Source organism: Myxine glutinosa, chromosome 1, assembly GCF_964187855.1.
Source record: "Myxine glutinosa chromosome 1, kmMyxGlut1.1, whole genome shotgun sequence".
In the NCBI taxonomy this organism is placed as follows: domain Eukaryota; kingdom Metazoa; phylum Chordata; class Myxini; order Myxiniformes; family Myxinidae; genus Myxine; species Myxine glutinosa.
Genome location: NC_136261.1, coordinates 112,279,680 through 112,298,883, shown reverse-complemented (window position 1 = coordinate 112,298,883; position 19,204 = coordinate 112,279,680). Strand labels below are relative to the sequence as shown.

Sequence of the window (19,204 nt, the reverse complement as noted above, 5' to 3'; positions counted from 1 at the left end):
GGTAGAGATGGGAGACCGGTCCAGATGATTGATGGCTGCTTGAAGACCATGCCAGTTGGCCTGAGTGAAATGCCAGACTCGTCGACGCTGAGCAGGCTCCCTGAGAATGGTCAGAGAGATGTCCACTTTAACAAGGACATGATCAGATGATCCGATTGGAGCAGAATAAGAGCAGCAGACATTTTCAGGGAAGTTAGTCATAACCAAGTCCAGAAGAGAAGATGCTCCGTTGACTGAGATCCGGGTCGGGAAATTGACAGATTGTGTCAGTCCCAGTGAGTCGCAGAAGTCCTTTGCTGAGGAGCCATGGCTGGTGAGAGAGGTACCCACACCCAGCCAACTGGCATGGTGACAATTGAAATCACCACATATGAGGAAGAGAGAGTTGGGATGAGTAGATAGAAGTTGGTCCATATTATCAGACAGCGAGATGTAGATGGAGTCATCACTGTTTGGTGGACGGTACAACACACATATGAACAAGAGGTGGGAGCGAAGGGGAAGCCGTAGCCAGAGGTATTCCTGGGGGTGAGGTGGAGAGAGTGCAGTGCAGGGCGAGTGAGGAAGAGAGTTTTTGATAAAGATAGCAACCCCACCTCCAGGACGAGGCTCAGGTCTATCATACCGGAGGAGGGAGTAACCCGGGAGAGATACTAAGGAATCAGAGACATCATGAAGGAGGAAAGTTTCTGTTAAGCAGATCACGTCTGGTTTGACAGAAGCAACCTGCATGGAGAGATCAGTTAAGTTTGAACGAAGGCCCCGGATGTTTGAGGTCCATACCGTTAATGAAGAGGAAGGGGGAGCATCGGATACAGAACAGGGGGGAGGAGGGGTAGGGTAAGATGTGGAAGAGGTGGAAGAGGTAGGGAGAGCTGCTGAAGGTGTGTCAGAGATTTCAGAATAGCTCGGAGAAAGGGAAGGATGGGGCGGACAAAAGGTTTGATGGTGATTGGGGGAGGCACAATGAGGTGCTATTTGAGGAGGGGGAAGAGCGAGGCAGAAGGTCGGGGGAGATGGAGGTGAGAGTTGGAAGGGGGAAGAAGCGGGGAGGACGCTTTGAGGAGGGGGAGTGAGAGGGGGGAAATTGAGAAGAAATGAGGGTGGGGAGATTTGAAGGGGAGGGGTGAGGGGGGAGTTTGGGAGGGAAGGGACAAGGGGAGGGATTTGAAAGGGATGGGATATGGGGGAGATTTGGAGGGGAGGGGTGAGGGAGGAGTCTGGGAGGGGAGGGGCGAGGGGGAGACTTGGAGGGGAGAGGTGAGGGGGTAGTTTAGGAGGGAGGGGGAAAGGGGGGAGATTTGAAAGGGATGGGTGATGGGGAGGATTAGGAGGGGAGGGGAAAGGGGGAAGATTTGAAAGGGATGGGTGATGGGGAAGATTTGGAGGGGAGGGGTGATGGGGAAAATTTGGAGGAGAGGGGTTATGGGGAAGATTTGGAGGGGAGGGGTGAGATTGGATTTTAGAAAGTGTACGATTAATGGGAAACGAACATTTTTTGCAAAATGAGTTTCTTGTGACCTTCGAGTTAAAAATACGTTTAAGGACCCTGGATGGAGGATGGAGTGCAGGAGAGTTTAGGGAATGTAGAAAAAAGGCACTATAGGAGATGGAATTTTTTTTTGGGATGAATAGATTTGGTGAGCAAGTCGAAAGCAGCCTTTTAAAGAAGAAGAAGAAAAAGGTGTTATAATATATGACGGAATACAGAACTTGAGGGGAAAGTGTAAACATTGAAGGTTAATCACAGTGAAAACTATCTGGGGAAATGGGGGAGAAACACGTGGTCGAAGAACGAACGAACGAATAAGAATGAATAAACGAATGAGAACAAAGAATAAGAACAGAGAAGGAAATGTTTTTTTTTTGTTTTTTTTAAGTTGAGATTTACACAAGGAAGTAGGCTATGGGGTGAAAAGACTGGGAAAACAGAGAACGAAAGTTATTGGATCACAAACGACGGACCGCTGAGAGAAAAACAAAGCCTCAAGACACGACACGAATTAACACGATTTTCAATACAGGTATGAAAGATTTGCACCGAAAATCTTCCTCGGGACACAATATACGTACACACACCATAAAATAAATACAGTGAAAACGAAAATACAAATGGGAACAATTACTTAACTTCGATTTCAAATCGCTCGCGACGTGGCAAAGGCCTTGCTCGCGACGCGGCAAACAGACGATTAATTTATGAAAGATAAACACCGAGAAACTTCCAAGGTGCACACTATAACTTCACACACCGAAAGATAAATACAGTTTCGACAAAATACAATTGTGAACAGACTTAACTTTGAAAACGTGGAGACCGTGTGGAGCTTCGAGAATCCCTGCCACCGTCTCCAAGATCTCGCGAGATCTCCTTTCGGGAGATTTGAAGGTTTAAAAAAATAAAACTCAACAATGCGGAAACAGACGTTGCTGAAATTTGGAACATATTACCTCGACGTACAAAGTATTTACTTCTGAAAGTTGCAGCCGATTTTGTCCAGTATAAGCCAATAAACTAATTTTCAGTTCTTCTGTTGCTGCATACAGAGAAATGTTGCATATAAAGTGAGGGGTGATTTGCACCTCCCAAGATAAGGAACATTAAAAAAAAAAAAAAAGCTCGACTACATTAAATTTACAAATTTGCATACGGTCAGTACGGTTTCGTTTTTTTTAACTCTTTAACGTTTTGCCTATTTAATTCATGAGGCTAGAGAGAGCTATGCAAGGAGCAACGAAACCTGTCAAAAGGGTCGTCAATCAATTATAATAGAAGCTATAGTGCTATTTTAGGGATTACACATTGTTCTACATTCAGATAGGGAAAAAGTAAAGAAATCATTAATAAAAATATGAACAATTTACGTGCACTTTTTTGTCTTGGGCTACAACTGCTATCAACAAAATGGCAGGTGTAACCCAAGAGAAAAAGGATAAGAAAAGGAAGAAGAAGCAAATGGTGCATGTTATTTTAATGGTGCATGTTATTTTATACGGTGGTGTCCCCAAGTAATTTCCAATCAACGAGAGTGACTGGTTAAAAAATTGACATTGCCATAAACATAACAAATAGATATCCCCATACATAAATAAACCAATATTGGTATAAGCACAACTGCATGGATGGTGCATTCATTGATCAACAGAACATGAATAAGTTGGAATTTAAACAGAAAAACATGCGAGGTAGCATAATCATCAGGATGAAAGTTGAAGGTCAAGGGAATAACAGAAACCTAATGGATTGTATGGAAATATTGCAGGTACAGTATGTAGTTAGTAAATTTAAACAAAAAATTGTCCAGGTTTATTTGTTTGTCATTCAAAGCTAATGGAAATATTTGAAGGTAACCAAATGTATTTGTTCTTTTATCCTACTGGAAATAAAGAAAATTATGGCGAAAAAAAACAAGAAGAAAAGCAAGAATACTATCACATGCTAAGCTATTTCCTGCAGAAATACTTACAGTGCTGACACCAGCTCCAGTGTACACAACAAGGTATTTAGACATGCGTACTGCCTCCACCAGCACTTCAACCTTGGCACAGATCTCCTCCATGGGCTCGACTCGCTGTGCAAGACACCATGACGTTACATATATATACTAGCAGGAGTACCCGGCGTTGCCGGGGTGGTGGGGGGGGGGGGGGGGGGAGGTGGGAGGAGGGGGAGGCAGGAGGGAGGGGTGAGTAAGGGAGTGGGGAAAGTGGAAGGGGGAGGGGAGAGAGAGGTGAGGAGAAAGGGAGGGGAAAGAGATACTACATATACATCTTTTTGGGGTGGGGGGGGGGGCACTTTGACAGGCCCCTTAGTTTTGGGGGAAGGGGGGTGGGGGAAGGGAAGGACATAACATTTGCCCGTGCAAAGAGTGCTTTGACCTCAGTGTTGCCCAGGTAAAAAAGGAAATTGTTGTAATACCCTCTGCCACCATCACCAGGTGGCGCTACACGGTACACATTTACATCGAGAATTTACGCCCCTTACGTCCCGGTCCCCCACACCCCTGCATGAGGCCGTAGCCACAGCCTATGAATTCCCCCCAGACAAAGTTGTATTTGTATTCTCGGTCGTAAATGCTATGCTACTCCCCAGACAAAGTTGTATTTGTATTCTCGGTCCCCCACACCCCTGCATGAGGCCGTGGCCACATAGCCTAGGCCACCCCCCAGACAAAGTTGTATTTGTATTTGTACTCCGAGTAAAGTATATAAGCGTTTATAGCTGGACTACCCGGCATTGCTCAAACGAAAAAGAAACTAACATATTTGAAATGACGGCAAATATAATGGAAAAGCAATTACATAAAAATCAGAATGCATCACAAATGTCAAATCATCGTTTTACCTTTTCGTTGAATATATGGTGGTGAATGTACCATTGATCACATTTCTGAGTTAAGTATGATGACATTCAGGAAGAGGAAGCCTTGCCATCAACTTCTACCACTTCCGGAATTGTTTGATTAATTATATTTGTGTTCAAATGTCTGATAATTGTTTTGTATTTATTTATGCGAATGTGTACTTGTATATAACTAACTGTCATTAATCAAAAAGGCTTAGGCACTACAGAGCAATTTTTTTTAAATCCCAAAAACGAATTTTGTTGTTTCAAATTTTTTTTTCCCTTTTTTCTTTTTTTGCCTAAAACACTCCCAGGCACTCACTGATGAACCTCTGAAAGTTTGACTAAGATCCGTTCAGCCATCTCTGAGAAAAATGGTGACACACAGAGACAAACGGCTCTCTTATATAGTAGAGTAGAGCAATAGAGCATGCTTGCACACTGCAAGCAAATACTCGGGTGCATCCTACGTGCAGACATAATAAATACAAGACCGAAAGTCTAACATCGGCGTAGCCGGGCTTGTTTGATACTTCAGTTGAAGAGGACAGTATGACTTGGGTGGAGATACCAGTTATCAAATAATGTAAGTATTTTTTTTTTTTGCATTGAGACACTGGTTTATTCTATCTTTCGAGTCAACAATGAACCAACCATACACCGCTTCAATCTTGAAACATTGCAATAACGACAAAGGGATTGCAGTGTTATGATTATATTTATTATATTATTAGGATTAACGCTATTATTATTATTACGAAAACAATACTGCAGTATTATAATAATAATAATATAATAATATTAACTAGCCGAAACCCGTGGAACATCCACGGAAGGGAGGATGTGGTGTATGGATAGAGTGTACCATTATGGATGGCATAGGGGAGCGCTCATGGGATCTTCTTCTTCCGTTAAGCTCCAATTTTTTCTCTTTAAGTTAAGTCCAATCAGTCCTCTCTGTTCGAAGTGCTCAGGCCATGCCTTCCCGCTCTCATACTTTTATTTCCGTTCGGTGAAGAAAGAGATTGACATATCGTTCGTCTGTTTCAGCTCGTTATCTTAAAGCTTCCTTACGTCTCGCCACCTGCTATACCTCTCTGAGTTACGAGGATTTATGCAACGCACCCCGAGTATCGCAACGTCACTCCATTTAACTTTATTAAAATGACGATAAAGACGTTTCCTTATACAGTGGTACCTCGGCTTACGAGTGCCCCAACGTACGAGTTTTTCGGGATACGAGCCGTCGCTCGGGCGGTTTGTTGCTTTGGGATACGAGCCGAGATCCGATGTACGAGCTCAAAAAATTTATTTTTTTGAATTTTCCGGTTGTGGCTTCCGGTTCCGGTCACGTGGTTATCTTGCCGTGAAAGCATCTCTGCTTGGATATAAAACACGCAATCGTCGAAATACATGAGCGAGGAATCTCCTTGCTCCAGCCGGTGACGTCATCGGCGGGGATCCCCGCCTCCAGAGTGGCTGGTCACGTGACCGCCAAAGCGTGTCGCGCGTGCGGGTATAATGAGCTACACCTGTGGATCACGTGACCACGGAAGCACGCCTCGCTTGAGAGGCATGGCTTTCGGTTTGCGTTTTGCTTTATAAGGCGCGATAAATGGGCTTTTGAGTGTTAGCGGTTCATGGCGTTGACGGTCAAAAACCCATTACATCAATTTTACCAGGCACTGTACAGTAAGTACAGTGGACACCAAATGCACGGTGGAAGGCTAGAAGTAGAAGATCGTCCAAGACAAGTGAGAATAAGCCATACTTTGGAGATGACGTCATTCGCTGGTCCGATAACCAAAGATGTGGTATAAAAAACCAGGTGAGCTAACAATGCAGCAATGAAGGAATTCGGCCAAGGCACCGGCACACAACGACCTACCTACATCGAAAGACTCAATGCCAATGGTGACAGAAGCCAAGACGGCCGGCTTAAACACCGCCGAAAGACCACGGTGTACCAACTTACGATGCAGAACATCTTGCACTTAATATGATGACAACAGGTGCCATCCTCTGACGTACCATTACAGGTACAGGTACAGTACACGTGAGCACAGAGCAAAAGTTCACTGAAACCGAGATTAAGAAAAAAGAAAAAACACCTCGTGGTCCGTGCTCGATATCCGAGTTTCAATCTTTTCAAACACATGATGCTCTCGGTCACGGTATCTCCTGCGAGCTGCTTCTCCTTCAACCACACAAACAACAACTTCTCCATATCTTCATGGATAGAGGTCCGGAGCTTTGAAATAATCGTAACGCCCTTGGCTGGCGTTATAGCCTTTATGGACTCCTTCTGCTTCAAAATCGTACATATCGTAGAAGGAGTACGATCGTACTGCCTCGCCAAGTCGACAACACGCACACCTCACCTGGCATGCTCTTCTCCTCTGCTTAATAAAACCAGTTTATTTCTTTACATTCTCTTGTATTATGTACAGTATATACGAGGTCGTGCTTGTTTATACATTATTTGTTATTTATAAAGTACATTTTTGTTATTTAAAAGCACCTAACAAAAAAAATTGGTGTTTTTTTTTTGAGGCTGGAACGGATTAATAGCATTTCAATGCATTTGAATGGGAAAATTTGCTTTGACTTACGAGCGATTTGGCTTACGAGCTCCGTCACGGAACGGATTAAACTCGTAAGCCGAGGTACCACTGTATATCCTAATTTAAAATGTTCAAGGGAATAAAAAGACCATTTGGTTCACACCACTCGACTGTCCAATCAGCGGACGGCTCGCTTCGCCTTCGCCCAGCAGACGCCAATACGATGGCGTCGTAAGATGGCGTCGTATCGGCAGTTAATCGGATGCTTTTGGGCCCCAACGTCGGCTAATTCAGATTTTTCGAGTATGGCTGTAGGTGATAAACAAAGAGCGCGGTTCATAGATCGTAAATCCATTAGTGCCGTGGGCATCGGGTCACTGGGTGCGGCATAAAAGGGATAACAAAGTCGAGTCCTTACGCTATTATTATATAGATAATTGATTTATTCCAAAAAAACTTTCGCAGCTGAATTACACTGAATTACAGTCAATTTACAAATACTGCATTTTGATTACAATAATAAGTTACAATAATAATATAAGATGCAAGTTATAAAATGCATAAACCAATATGAAATTATTTCAACTCAAAAAGGCCAGAAGGAAAGTGTGAAAGGCAATATAAAGTATTGCAATTTAAAATATCAAAATAATAAAGTAGATCAAAACAATCAATTTTGGTAGATGTTACGTGTTACCTCCCCAAACTCCGGTTGTGGTGCCCCTCAGAGTCTCGAGAGGGAACGTGGCAGAAAGATTTGTTATTTTGAGTGTTCTAATAAACCATGGTAAAACCACACCAATGCAATTGTGTAGAACAAAATAAGTAATTATATTAAGAACTCTCACGCACACATTAATAACACTCTTAACAAAAGTACCATGAAAATATCATTTGCATTTCATGAACAATACATATGATGGTATCATCATTCCCCAATGCTCTCAAAGCAATAAACTCACGATACACCATACGTGAGTGGAATGTAACAATCCCAAAGTCCGTGCATGAATCCCCACGCTGGGCGAAGGTCGAAGTCGTGCAGAACACGCAAGAACAACAGGCAGGTATCGGCGCGGCTGCGGACGAGGAGTTACGAGGTGAGAGGTCGGTATGGGAATTAAGCTGCTATGGAAAACCAACGGCGATCAACACAAAGATGTCGGTGTGGGAATCCCAACGATAAAACAAGATGCACCAGGTGGACGGCCTCTTCAAGGAAAAATGGCGGATTGGCCTGAAATGAAGGCCCTTGATTTCCCACCAACAATAGTTCATGCTCGGTACCAAAACCTGAGATGCAGGTTTAATTGCAATCGCAATATGGGACGAAGCCGCAGGCAATCCCTTTCACGGGAAGCCTCAATTCATTCGCGACCAACATCGAGGAAGTCCACTTGCAGCCTCGATGCGACCCACGGCTGTCTCTTTCTCCCCGCCGATTTTTTTTCCTTCCTCCTCTTCTGGTTTCTTTGCCGCGTTTTCCGTTTTTCTCCACAAACATTTCTTTTTACCTTTTACTAAAGTCATCTCCATTTCACACAGAAATCTTAACAACAATATTACCTGAACTAAAAATCCTACAAGTATATAATAACAACAAAGGGGAAGTGACGAATCCGTAACACTCCCCACCTTCAAGGAAGAAAGTTTGAACATGGTGAAAACTTTCTTTCCATACAAAAAGTATCTTTAACAACCAAAAGTAATACTCACACCCATAAAACTACAAATCAAAACTATGGCTGATCAAGTCCCGTAAGCAACAACAATGCCAAACAATGCACAGGAACCCTCAAGGTTAATTCAATCTGGATGAACCTCCTGCTGGAGATATTCCATCTTAACAGGGTTTCATCCAGTAGGGGTGTTGTTTTACGGGAGTGGCCTCCCCTACATCAATATCATGATATACCAGGTCAGTACGACCAGGTACATCTGTGAACAAATGTGCAAACTCCGAAATTAGGTTGGATAATTGTCCATGTTGTTCCCTCGTCAAATGACCTAATTTCTGGTCTAGGTTCCTTAACACTTCAGTGTTCGTCAATCTGGGGCAAGCCTGGTCATCAATGCTATCAAACGTCACACTGGCCTCAAACTGTGGATTCTCTTGCACACCGACTACAAGTACGACAGGAGAGACAGGGGCCATTTTTTCCACAGGCTTCCTCTCATAATATTTCTTAAGTCGGTTAACGTGACACAGCTGCCGCTTTTTCTGTCGGTCGGGAGTTGTTACCACATAAGCCGTTTCATTGACCCTCCTTTCGATGGCATAGGGACCAAAATACCTAGCCTGTAGCAGCTGACCTGTAACTGGAAGCAACACTAGCACTCGGACCTCAGGACTGAAATTTCTTATCTGAGAAGTCTTGTCATGTCTCACTTTCATTTTGTCCTGTGCTACTTTCAAGTTTCCTCTCGCTACTTTGCAGGCCTTAGCCAATCTGTGCCTAACAGTAGTCACATACTCTAACACAGTTGACTGTGACTCTCCTGTAGCCACTGTTCCTTCACCAGTTTCAACGGTCCTCAAATTGCTTGTCCAAAGACAAGTTCAAAAGGACTGAATCCCAACGTCTCCTGAACAGATTCCCTCATAGCAAACAGCAATAAGGTTATTCCCTGTCCGAATCCTTATCACATTCAAAGCAGTAAGTTCTGATCATATTCTTTAATGTCTGGTGAAACCTTTCCAAGACCCCTTGGCTCTCGGGGTGGTAATTACTTGACCTCACTTGCTTCACTCCCAACCTGCTGAAAAAGCTTTGACATGAAGTTGGAACCCTGATCAGACTGAATGGCTTTAGGTAGGCCAACCAGGATGAAAAATTTAATCAAGACCTTCACAATAACTGTCGCAGTAATTTTTCTAAAAGGCACCGCTTCTGGGAACCAAGTGGAAGCGCACATGATGGTCAGCATATACTGAGGTCCAGCCTTAGTTTTAGGTAAAGGACCTACACAATCAATAATGACCTGGCTGAATGGTTCTTCAAAAGCTGGAATCGGTTTTAAAGGTGCTGAAGGGGGTTTCTGATTAGGTTTGCCTACCAGCTGACAAGAATGACAAGATTTACAGAATTCCACCACATCACGTCGCAATCCTGGCCAGAAAAAATGTGCCAGAATTCTTTCGCACATCTTGTTCACTCCAAGGTGCTCGGCCAAAGGTCTCATGTGCCAAACTCAATATCTCCTTCTGGTACGGTTGTGGCACTACAATTTGGTGATGGACTTTCCACTCGTCATTCACTGGTACCTCCGATGGTCTCCATTTTCTCAGAAGTATTTTCCCTTTCATGAAATAACCAACAGGTACCTTCATAGCCTCTTCCTCGGTAATGGCTTTACCAATCAGACTCCGGAGTTCAGAATCTCTGTGTTGCTCTTCAACAAGTCTCTTTCGGACAAGCACTGTTTGTTCAGCCTCGTTCCCAGATGTCACCGACGGACACTCCCTTTTATCCTTTGGTCCAGATGAAACCTTATCATTAGGTTCCTTGGTGTCACTCCCTTTCCTACCGTGTCTCCCAGACCTTTCCTCCACTATCTCTATGGAACCCAAATCCACATCACCTTCCTTCTCATTCTCTTCAGAGCGCTTCCTACCCATAGCACGAGTCACTGCACATGATGGAAAGATACCCGGAATCTCCTGCTCTAACTGTGCTGTGTTATTTTCCATACTGGGCTTTTCAACCAACATTGGATTACCTGAAACTCGACCACCAGCCAAACAATTCCCGATAATAAAAGAAATTCCCTCCACAGGAAGAGTAGCTTGTAAACCTATGGTGACTGGTCCTGACACCAACTCAGACTTTAAATGGATCACATGAAAAGGAGCTTTATCGAAGCCACCAACCCCCTGTAAGAGGACACTAGCCCCATTGCAGTTTTTTCTGACAATGGCAAAATGCCTTCGAGCATCAAAGATTGATGTGTTCCCGTGTCCCTCAATACCCTAACAGGTCTCTGGTTAGTTAATTCCCCATCTAGTGACACAAACCCCTCGGAAATGAAAGGTTTGTAATCGTCTTGGACAAGGTCGTTCTCTGATGCAGTAAGTTTGGCACGGGTACCTTCACAATTCACTGTCCTCAAAGGACGATTTCTCACACTGGCCAAAACATTCACCAACAAGACCAAGAAGCATGCAACACGGAGCCAGGTGTGCAATGCAGAGCCAGCTGCACCACGGAGAGCCAGGTACGCAACGGAGAGCCAGGTGTGCAACGGAGAGCCAGCTGCACAACGGAGAGCCAGGTATGCAACGGAGAGCCAGGTGTGCAAAGGAGAGCCAGGTGCGCAGTGGAGAACCAGGTGCGTAGCGGAGAGCCAGGTGTGCAACAGAGAGCCAGGTGTGCAACATAGAGCCAGCTGCGCAATGGAGAGCCAGGTAAGCAACGGAGAGCCAGGTATGCAACGGAGAGCCAGGTATGCAACGGAGAGCCAGGTGTGCAAAGTAGAGCCAGGTGCACAGTGGAGAGCCAGGTGTGCAGCGGAGAGCCAGGTGTGCAACAGAGAGCCAGGTGTGCAACATCGAGCCAGGTGTGCAGCCAGAAGCCTAATCCGTTGAAATCCAGGGCAGTTCCCATCTAGCCAGCAGCTCAAGGACAGCATGGGCACGAAGGCAAAATGCAGAGCCAAGAATATGGCACCACTCACGACTCGCAAGTTTTCAGGCATTCTTCCATCACGATCCTTGCTCAAACCCCCGCCGATGAAACCCACCGCCAGAAACCTCCCGGCCACTGCAAGAGTGGCCCGAAAGGTCATGAGCCCGAACATCACAAAAACCGCCACATCCACAAATAGGGGCATGCAGTCCATGCTGGCATGGGATGGAGGGTCCTTCAACAAGAAGTTGAAGAAGTCACCAGCACGGAGACCATCAGAGGGTCGGTCCCTGCAGAACCACGTATGCCTCAGAGGCAGAACCCCAGCAACGAACCGTGCAATACAGGGAGCTCATGGTGTCTGGACAGTCATTATGAATCCATATTGAAGCTGATAGGCTGATCCCTGGTGTTGGGCTAGTGGCTAGGGTGCCGGCTTAGGATCCCAGGATCCTGGGTTCGAATCCCGGTCGATTGCTGAATTAACGCCAGGGGGGTTGACTCAGCCTGTCATCCTTCCGAGGTCGGCTAATTGAGTACCAGTTCACTGGTAATTCCCTGTTTGTCGTTAAAGGCGGCAAAAAGGGTTGGCGTCAGGAAGGGCATCCGGCCATAAAAACATTGCCTCAAACAGGGAACCATGATTGTCATGGGGCCCGCAAGGCTAACCCCCGCTCTAGCGGGGAAAATGGCCTTAAAACGATCATTCATTCATTCATTCACACACACACTATACCAGCTAATCCCGGTATCAGTTTAATCTATGTTTCGAGTCAACAATGAACCTACCATGCACCGCGTCAATCAAGAAACTTTGCAATAACGACAAAGGGATTGCAGTGTTACGATTATATTTACTATATTTATATTAGTATTAACGCTATTATTATTATTACGAAAACAATACTACTGTATTAAGAAACCTGGGCTAATTTGTTCGAAGTGGCCTGTAGGTGAGCCAGGAAGGCATGAAGCCCAAGGCCTATAAGTACTGTGTCGTTGGAAGACCCATAACACCGATGCTTTCGATATATGATAGTGATTTTAACAATCAGTTTGTTTGTGTTTCACACTGAATGAAAAACGTAAAGGTAGAGCATGGCGATTGTGATATATGGCAGGTTCGATGATATGTTTGGCCTGAACGAAATTGGAATCAAAATGGCGGTGTGCGGAGTCAGCCGCCATACCGCCATAATGACATCAGATGTAATCACATCACCATGTCATGTGACCAGATGCTCAGCTCTGATTGGTATACGTTTGAGGGGATATACATACACACATACATAAATAAATAAATACGGAAGGACAAACACTGTTCTCGACGGCTTTGCCCTATGAGCTATGCCGTAATAAGCTTTACATATTTGATAATGTGGATTGTGAGAACTTTATATTCAAGAACACTAGGTTACATTAATATGCAAGGCAAAAAAAAACTTTAAAAATGTTACATCTATCTATAATTCCACTAATCTCTGTGTGTGTGTGTGTGTGTGTGTGTTTGTCTGTGACCGCTGTTTCTCGACAACTACCGGTCCGATATACTTGAAACTTGCCAGGTATATTGCTGGGGACCCGAGGATGTGCCTTTTCAAGGTTTCATATTAATCGGAGAAGTAGTTACCGAGCTATGGCGATTTCTTTACCAAACTCCGCAAGCCGTTCGCTTTGGACCAAACCATTTCATGTAAATAGAGGGTGGGGGGGGGGGGGGGGGGTTCTGTGGTCGTTGCGAATGGACCAAACCATTTCATGTAAATAGAGGGGGGGGGTTCTGTGGTCGTTACTGCCACGTGGTTTCAAAGTTTTTTTTTGTTGTTGTTGTTTGCACGCATGCTTTTTTGCACGCACGTACGGGCACCCACGTACGGGCACGTCCTAGTCTATCTATAATTCCAGTAATCTCTGTGTGTATGTGTGTGTGTATGTGTGTATGTGTGTGTGTCTGTGACCGCTGTTTCTCGACAACCACGGGTCCGATATACTTGAAACTTGCCAGATATATTGCTGGGGACCTGAGGATGTGCCTTTTCAAGGTTTCATATTAATCGGAGAAGTAGTTACCGAGCTATGTCCAAAAAACGATTCAACCAATCAGAGAGCAGCGAGCTATCACGTGTGCCGAACGTGGCGAACAGACTCTGCCTCGGACGGCACATTTGAGAGCGTATTCATTTATTTCACGTTGGCAAACTATGTTGGCGCTATGTTGGCGTTAAACTATGTTTTAAAACTAATTAAAACTAATTTGCGATTCATCGTAACTGCGATATGCGACCTTCCGGACAGTCAAATGAGGACGTCACTTCCGGACTTACGGATAGTCATAGTGACGACGTACTGATGCTGAACGTGGCGAGCAGACGCTGTAAGGTACGATCGATTGTAGTACACGGTTATAATAACTCTGCCGATACAGGCCCGATTAACTGCAGCGCCATCCGAGCTGCGGCGTCGGGACGATACATTCATTGTACGGTCACATCACGCACTTACGGGCACGCCCATGGGCCCATGGGCACGCCCATGCATGCATGGGCGAAGACATTTTTTTTTTTTTTTTTGGCAAGGAACGGGCACCCACGTACGGGCACGTCCTAGTATTCATAATTACCTTAATCAAATTGGCAAGTCATGTGACCCAAAATGCAATCCAATGAAATATGCAATATTTCAGGTGTGCTATCATTACTATGACTACTTAGTAATTAACAAATTGCTAATTACAGGGGCTACTTAGTAATCAGCAATGTTTAAAACATATCAATACTTAAGCACATCATAGATCAGAGACAGACGTAGGAATCACTTGTAATTGCTTCCTTTCTAATCTATAAAGTCTGGTCTCCTTTGACTGTTTTAAAAGCGCATTGTGCTTGCTTTCTAAAAACAGCTAAATACCTCAAGTAAATCAACAATTAGTGATTAGAATGAGCTCTTTCTTTATAACTTTGCATCAAAAGTATTAAAAGCATGAAAAATGAATGTTATGCTGTACGGGACAGGACAGTGCATAAATAAAGAGTGAACTCTCAAACTCTCAAGAGTTTCTACTCTCAAGTAGAAACTCTACTCTCAACTCTCAAGAGTCAACTCTACTCTCAAGACAACTCTCCAACCTGTCAACCTCTTCCAAATCCTGGTGGCGACTTGTCAAATCTGTTTCTGGTGTTTGTTTCCCCTCCATCCCCTCCCTTACCTCAAACGGCTACACAGCTGACTCCGCACGTGAAAAAGCTGAATGCCTCAACTCTGTGTTTGCCTCAAAATCTTGTGTTCCAAACCCACCTCTCTCTGTACCCACCGTCTCTCTCTGTACCCACCGTGCCCAGTCGTACCCAGCTGCTCCTGGACTCTGTGTCCTTCTCTCCTGAAAAGGTGGAGAAGTTTCTGTCAATCCTCGACTCTGATTCTGCAAATAGACCTGACGGCATCAGCCCACGGGTCCTAAAATCCTGCTCCGCCGCTCTTTCACCCTCTCTTTTGCTCAAGGTCATCTGCCTTCAGCTTGGAAATCAGCCAACATTACCGCTGTACACAAAAAGGTGCAAAAACAGATCCTTGCAACTACAGACCAATCAGCGGGCTCCCAATCATCAGCAAAGTCACGGAATCTATCATTGCTTCGGATATCAAATCCTTCCTATTCTCCAATGGCTTGATCTCTGATCATCAATTTGGATTCAGACCAGGTCACTCCACTCTGGAAATGCTGCTTCTGCTGTCTCAACAATGGATGGAGGTCCTCAATGTCAAACAGGAAATTAGTGCCGTCTCCCTTGATATATCATGTGCCTTCGATACGATCTGGCACTCCGCTCTGCTCACCAAACTCTCCTCCTATGGTATCCATGGAAATCTCCGTGCATGGTTTGCGGACTTCCTCTCTAGTCGTAGTCAACGTGTGGCCCTGAATGGGTTTCTCTCATCTCACCTTCCTGTTCAGGCTGGAGTTCCCCAAGGCAATGTTCTGGGCCCTGTGCTTTTTCTGGTCTTCATCAATGATCTCTACGACTCTCTGGAAAATCCTCTCTATCTCTTTGCTGATGACTCCACTCTCTGCCGCTCCATACCTCATCCCTCAGATCGGCAGTCCGAAGCCTTCTCATTCTCTGCAGACCTGGTCAAAATTACAGACTGGTCAAACAAGTGGAACATGTCTTTCAATCCTGAGAAATCTCACACTCTCACTATGTCTTTACGAAACAACCGTCTGGACAACCCTCCCATCTACTTTCTCAACAATCCTCTCCAAGAAGTTCTGTCACTAAAGCTTTTTGGGTCTCACAATCTGCCATGATCTTTCCTGGGAAAAACACATTTCCAAGCTGGCCTCCAAAGCCTTTCGCCGACTGGGCATTCTCCATCATGCGAAGTCCTTCCTTTGCACACCTGAGCTCCTCACCACATACAAGGCTTTCAACCACAGCTCAATGGAATACTGCTCTCCTCTCTGGGCTGGTGCTCCTGCCTCACACCTCGCTCGGCTTCACGCTGTTGAAACCAAAGCTTTCAGAATCATTGGAATCTCCCGTGATGAAGCCGATTGTGAGGGCCTTTCACTTACTCACCGCAAGCAGGTTGGTGGTATTTCTGTCTTCCACCGACTCCTCTCTGGCCTAGCCCCCCCCAGCCCTGTCTGTGCTCTGTACCCCAAGTACTCCTACAGGTCGCACAAGATCTGCCTGCAACCCTCTTCTGGTGAAACTGCCAAAATCTCTCTGCTCACCTTCACTCTTTCATTCCTCTTTTCTCCCGCCTCTGGTACAAACTCCCTCACTCTCTTCAATCCCTCTCATCCCTCCAGGTCTTTAAAACAGCTGTTCACCACCATCTCTTATCTTCCCCCATCCAAAACCTTAATCTTTTCTACCCCTGTTAATTCACCCCAGATCCACTTTTCTGAAATACCGACTTCTTTCCTGGAAGTCCTTGCAGTGTCCATGTGTTTTTTTTACCTCTCCCACCCCCCAGCCCCCTTCCCACGCCTCCTCACCCCAAGCCCTCCACCTCCCTCTCCCAATGTCCCTGCTCTCAAATGTTGTACTTGTGTGCTTCCCCCTCTCTCCCGATCTTGTCTCCCTCTCCCTTTATTTCGTCGTATGTGTCTGTTTGTTTTTTGTCATTAATGTTAGCTCTTACACATTTTTTAAAAAGTGCACATACTGCTCTCATTTTTCATTTAATATATTTATCTGCCTGCAATCTGCAAGCATTCCCCACAAGTATATTGTTACATTTGTGGGGGTAGGCGATGACACACCATAGTGGAAATAGGGTTGTGTAGTATTGGCATGGACCGTGGATGCCTAGGAGACATTTCGATGTAAATAAGCAGGGAAACTGTGAGCTTAAGGTTGTTTACGTGTCTTCACATGAGGGGTGGAGCTATGTTAGCTAGGTAGGGTTTAAGGATAATTTCCCCAGTGTGTGCTTCCCCCTGTGATCAATCCCCTACGTTTTTACGTTCACACGGCTGGCCATCAAAAATCAGCTGCAATAACCAACAACACCGACATGGTGCCGACGGAAATCCAGCACATTCACAATTGGGCTAAACCCCGCCCCACCACGGCCAACGTAATCCGAACATTCCCAAAGAGACTAAACTCCGCCTTGAAGGGATCGTAACAGACAGGCCGCGCTCCGAGCTTCATCATTGGTCGTGGAGACATGGGATGATGGAGCTCAGTGATTGGCCAGGTGTGACGTCAGAGCAAGCAGTTCGGGCTGGTGGAGAAGAAAAATCTCTCTCTCTCTTTCTCTTTTTTGTCCTGGTTGCGCCGGCAGACGGCTGCTTCGTGCCCGTGGCCGCTGGTCGAGCGAATTTCGGAGCCTTTGTGCCAGGGAGCTGTGGCCACGCTGTGCTTTCTGGTGAAGAGTGAGAGAGAGGAGGACGTCTTGCTGCTGCTTCGTGACTCGGGGTGATTGCGTGGTTGACTGGCGCCGGACTCGTCGACACTCTGTCCTTTCGCCGACCGACTGGACCCGTTCAACGTTGTCGCAACAAGCATCCAAAAGTCCTCGTTGAGGCTGAGTGTTGGCCGACTAAGAACATTTATTTTTCTTTTATCTTTCCCCTTGTCCGTATTTGTGTCAGCTTGGAGGGTCCTTCGAGTTAGATTTATAGTTTTACTTATAGTTTTATAGTTTTACTTACCTCAGCATTCATTTGTATTGTCTTACCTTTATTTCTTTAAATTTCTTATTGTGGCATTTTTCATTGTTGTATTGTTGATTTTCCTTGTCTTGTTTCTGTGTTTGTGGATTCGAGGAATAAACCCCGTGGCTTTCATCCATGCAGGTAAGCACACTGGTTTCCTTCGCCCGCGCACGACGGACTGACCGCCAATTTTCAGCTTGACCGCCTCGGAGTTAAAACTGTTCGGCTATCTGCCGCCCGTGATCTTAATCACAGGCGACACGACAATATTATATGCACAAAGGGAAAAGGGGGATATATACATATACAAGCAAAAGTACCCATTCCCAGTGACGGAAAATGTGAATGCTGAATGGACATTCCAAGTGCCATCACTACCAACACCCTTCCTTCCCACTTCCCACTGACTTTCAAGGCTTATTCTGGACCTGCTCATGAGATCGAAAGGCTTGTTCTGACAGTCTCTTTTGACTCCGTGCTGTATCTAATGCTAGTTCAAGCTAATGCAAGTTTCAAACCGTTTTGGGTCCTCATTTAGATCTGGAATTTCTGCAGAGATCACCGAATCAATATCATCGGGGCGAATCTTACAATGGAGAGCCAAACCAATATGTGAGCATGTGGGAGGCCTCGTTTTTGAAACTCAATTGAGTGTAGATCACACTGAAGTTTTTAAAAAGATGTGCTTTTGAATTACCGTAGTTGGTCTTTGAGCCACTTGAGTTTCAACCTGAAGACACGGGCAGTGAGCTCTGGGCGATCATGAGATTACTGTCTTGGAAGAAGATTTTCAACAATTTCCTTTCATTTTGGGTTGCAAGTAAATGTGATAAATAGATCCGGCCAACCAAACTTACGTACGTATGTCATTTCATCTTACTGCCTCTCGTGCATGTAACGTGGACCATATGTGAAGTTTGATGGCAGTATATTATGACTAAACTTGGTGGACGAGTTGGTTAGGTGACAAGAACAAGCCGATTAGATTTGGGTTCAGGTCCGAATCCAGATCTGGCCTATCAGTGGATACAAAACATAAACTGTTCAGTCTGGCGGAGGTATACTCTCTACTGAGTGCTGGTCTAGTAACATATATAGATGCAAATATGCACAGATCCAAGACAGGGGATAGAAAGGTGTCTTGCAGGTAACATAATTATTACTATTTTCCACATAATATTGTTCCATGAGATTGCTGCAGTACTTCTGAATTAGGAATGTTCCCGATATTCTTTAACAGATGGCCAATGTTTGTGATTTTTGTGATGAGATACAAATGTTGAGGTCCATCTCCAAATTTCAAACAAGATCCCTTCTCCTCACATGATTCACTCACTCCATCCACCTTTAGTTTCTTCCTTTCACCAAATTTTTATCAAGCCTTTCCCTTTCCCACTGTGCATATGTGATGTGCAGATGGTATTCAGGACAGTGGCCAAACCTCTTCTATCTTTTGCCGGACAGCATCACGACGAGCAGACCGGACTTCCTCTGAGTTCAC

The 19,204-nt window shown here is 45.0% G+C and overlaps 1 protein-coding gene across 6 annotated transcripts in view; it reads right to left on the bottom strand.

Moving 5' to 3' along the window:
• Positions 1 to 19,204, bottom strand: part of SIRT7 (sirtuin 7) — a 97,295-nt gene that overhangs the window by 46,354 nt on the left and 31,737 nt on the right. For all 6 annotated transcript variants that reach the window (XM_078776271.1, XM_078776256.1, XM_078776251.1 and 3 more), the window contains 2 exons: positions 19,145 to 19,204; positions 3,468 to 3,572 (listed from right to left, as the gene is read on the bottom strand). The exon at positions 19,145 to 19,204 is cut by the window's right edge and continues 78 nt beyond it. In XM_078776271.1, coding sequence (XP_078632397.1) covers positions 3,468 to 3,572; positions 19,145 to 19,204 — 165 coding nt within the window. The remainder of the gene's footprint in view (positions 1 to 3,467; positions 3,573 to 19,144) is intronic.